General features: G+C 39.3%; 1 protein-coding gene across 1 annotated transcript; it reads right to left on the bottom strand.

The window, feature by feature from the left end:
• Nucleotides 1-1,177: 1,177 nt before the first annotated feature.
• On the bottom strand, nt 1,178-3,341 carry LOC121235940. Its single transcript, XM_041132386.1, has one exon. It carries the CDS (start codon nt 3,037-3,039, stop codon nt 1,324-1,326), a length of 1,716 nt encoding a protein of 571 aa, XP_040988320.1. The 5' UTR covers nt 3,040-3,341; the 3' UTR covers nt 1,178-1,323.
• Between the last annotated feature and the right edge of the window lie 373 nt (nt 3,342-3,714).

Raw genomic sequence — 3,714 nt, 5'->3', positions numbered from 1 at the left:
AGGTTGCTTGTTGTTGGTGACATGAAGGGTAGACGTGGTTTCGCGGTCATGGGGGTTGGCCGTGTGAAGTTCTGGCCGTGCTTCATGGTGGGGGAGGCGAGGCGTGAAGGAGGCTGCGATTGGGAGGAAATCTTTTGTGGAAAAAGGTGTGTGCACTGTGCAGTGTGGCAACCCTAGTTCGTAGAAGGAAGAAGACTTTGGTTTAACGTATACGGGGAAGCCTCACAAATGGTTTATAGTGGTTTACCGGTCTGAATATATAGAAAAGTGGGTTTAGGAATTTTAACGTGAAAAAGACTTATAAATGTAATTAGTGTGTTTGAAATTCAACACGTTCATGGGCTTTGACTTCAGAAATCAATCAGGCTTTAGTTCTCATGGGTTTGAGTCTATTTAATCCCTAAAATATTTAATGGGCTTAAATCCCATTATTAAGCCCAATTATTTAGCCCAATAGAAACTTCATAATCCATTTATATAACTTTTCGGCCTGTTGCTATTTAAGATTATTCAATAAACCTTAATTGGATCTTTCAAAGTATTGGCCCATTAAACATAATTTTAGGTTCAATAAAATTATCCTTATATTGCCTTAGAAATATTAGACCGGGTCGTTACAATTTTTGAATTTAACAAAATTTTCTTTCCATTAAAAATTGCACTGCCTGATTAAAAAATCACTTTATTTTCAATATCAAGAAATTTATAGACTATGCTATTTTTTACATATCCAAAAAAGACGCAAGTGGAAGTTATAACACCCAATTTGAGGCCTTTTAGGATTTGTTAGCCTTACAAATGCCAAATAGTCCAAAACTTTAAAATATTCCCAATTCGGCTTACTCCATAATTGAAAAGGTGTAGTTTTTGAAATCTTGTGAGGAACCTTATTTAAAACATGGCAAACAGCTAAAATTGTTTCACCCAAAAAATTTGAGGGAGTGCTTGATTCAATAAGCATGACATTCGTCAACTCAATCAACGTTCTATTTCTCTCTCAACCACACCATTAGATACACGTGAATATGGTACATTAGTTTCATGGATGATTGCCAGTTATTGAACAAAAGATTAAACTCATTTGAATAATATTGTGGATGCATTCGATTCCTTCTTTTATTGCTCAACATGTTTGGTTGGACAATTCTCATGTGTAATTCAAAGTTTATTATATAAATGAAGTCCTTTTATCAAAAATAAAATAAAATACTATAACATCGAGTAATTAAATAGGAAACCATAGAACCAAGGGAAAAACAAAGTTCAAACACCGGCTTTAAATCCATCCAGCTTAAACTCTTCAAGACTGGAGGACATTCAACTTTACCTTGAAGAGTCTCTCTTAATCTGCCCGCTCGATCTCTTGATGGACTCAATTCTTTGAAGCCTAATTTGCTCTCTGAATTTGGCTATGAACTCATCAGCCTTTTTATCCACATCAGGTCCTCCTCCTCCTCCTCCATCACTGAAATTGCTCGAAGCAGCTTCCTTGTGGTTTAAACCTACACCATTGCTTGGACTTCCTCCGATGCCATCATCCTCACTTTCAGTGTCTTCATCAGAAACCATAGTCTCTTGGTTTTCTTCCCCTGATAATTCCATGAAATCAGGGTTTGACATTACAGGGACGCTTTCCCCTCCCAGTCTCTTGGTCTGGGACGATGTTTGATCGAATCCCATTATTTTCCATCCTGATTTTCCCACCTGGGTCGACTGAGCTTCCTTTAGGCCTTTCTCCAATTTATCATTCATGGCATCTTCTCCAAAATCTGTGACTCCCCCAGCTCCTGCCTCTGTTTCACTGGCTCTTATTCTTCTAACCTTCATTTCCACCCCAGGATTCACTCTACCCACCTGACTTTCACCTACCCTTTTATTCAATTTCTTTGGTTCACTTGTGAAGCGTCGCCTCAATTCCTTTTCCAACGAAACCCCATCACTCACAAAGGTAGAATTAGGCCGCACTGAAGATGATCTGCGAATCAGTGGAGGTGGAGGTGGAGGAGGAGGTGCAGGTGGAGACTTGAAAAAGCTCTTCTTCCTCACCAAATCCTCCGCATTTTTGGCTTGTGATTCTGCAGAAAACGAAGGTGAAGGAGATAACTTTCTTGCCGAAGATAGAGAGTGTGAATGAGACGACTTTGAAGAAGTGTTGGAACTGGATCGTGATGACTGAGGCATTTGGTTGCTGCTAGAAGACCGAGATTTGAGCCGATTAAATTCAGATTCCTCAAATGAAGGAGGTAGATTATACAGTGTAGGACTATCAACATCTTCTTCCATTTCCATTCTTCCAGACCTCGATCGCCATGAAACTGGAGAAGGATGCACAACATTGTCCATCAACCTCGCCTCCAGTTCAAGCGGGTCCAAACCTCCCAATCCGCCATTTCTAGTTTTATTTGAATTCCCCGAAAACCCTTTGGAACTGGGTTTGGAAGTAGACCTACTAATGGAACCCGAGGAGTAGCCACTAGGGTAGGATTCATTAGCAGAATCTACAACGCCTGGGTCAGGCACCCGTGATTTTAAGCTCCGAACAGGCAAAAGCAGCGGCTTTTCACCTGTACTTCTCTGTTCAGCATGAACAGAGTGTTCTTGGGCTAGAACAACCACTGGTTCATTCCTACGGTACTGACTACTCCACGTTTGGACCTTGCTCTCATCAGACCCAGATGGGCTTTCGGCTTCATCATCAAAATCCGATGATACCTCCAGCCATCTAGACACATACGTATGCGCATTATCGAATTTAGAGTTGCTATTTTCTTTCTCAGTTTCATCGTTTCGCCGGCTAAATAGTCCGTAAGAGACGGCGATACCGACAAAAATGAGGTGTAGAAGCTCCCAGCTTCTGGTGAATACAGTTTGGTTGATGAATTCAGGGGCTCGTGAGGGAAAGATTGGAAGAACAACTACGAAAACTGTAACTATAAGAGCTTTGTATAGGAAATGTGAATAGAACTTACTTGGGTTGGCTAGGTTTTTCTCAGGTAGTAGCTTTCGGTGTCTGATGTTGTCAGGCTCTGTATCTGCCATAGAAGAACCCAGAAGATTTTTGTTTTGGATACAGAAGAAGAAGAAGAAGAAGAAGAAGAAGAAAGACTTAGGGTTAATGAAAAGCAGAGAAAGAGGAAAAGGAAGTGGGGACCGAAGTTTGGGTCACAAATCTCAAGCTTTGCTTTGCGTTGCTGCTCTGCCTTTAGCGATTCCTTGCAAATGACATATAGGACTGTCGATTTGCTAAATTTGCCTAAGCTGAAGAAGAAGACATCACAACCTTAACGAAGATACCTTTTGAAAAAGTGAATGGCACCAAAATTTTCAAACCAGTGGTTTGAGTTATTCACTTCTTTTTCTTTCTTTTATATATAGGTTTAGGAAGTACTGGAATTAATAGTGTATAATCTGGAACCATATAGTAATAGAATCAGATGCATCCGTCGTACATTTAGAATCAGTTTGGATTGAGAGACGAGTTGAGATTATTACTCATCTCAATACTATTTATTATTATTCATAAATTTTAACTCACAAATCTCACTATTATTAACAAATCATCTCAACTCATCTAAAAATCTAAATAGGACCTCATAACCAGATTTTAAATGCCATTGGTAAATAAAAAATAAAAGATAAAAATCTCTTGTACATTATTTTTCCTTATCTGGCTTGTGGCATAGTTTTCTCTTCAAATATTTAAAAGACATTTTG

This window comes from Juglans microcarpa x Juglans regia, chromosome 6D (genome assembly GCF_004785595.1).
Source record: "Juglans microcarpa x Juglans regia isolate MS1-56 chromosome 6D, Jm3101_v1.0, whole genome shotgun sequence".
NCBI classification, from domain to species: Eukaryota; Viridiplantae; Streptophyta; class Magnoliopsida; order Fagales; family Juglandaceae; genus Juglans; species Juglans microcarpa x Juglans regia.
This window is presented reverse-complemented; position numbering and strand designations above follow the sequence as displayed.

What these genes read in the sequence shown, in the direction of transcription:
- LOC121235940 (XM_041132386.1), bottom strand. Translation starts at nt 3,039, where the DNA reads ATGGCAGATACAGAGCCTGACAACATCAGACACCGAAAGCTACTACCT.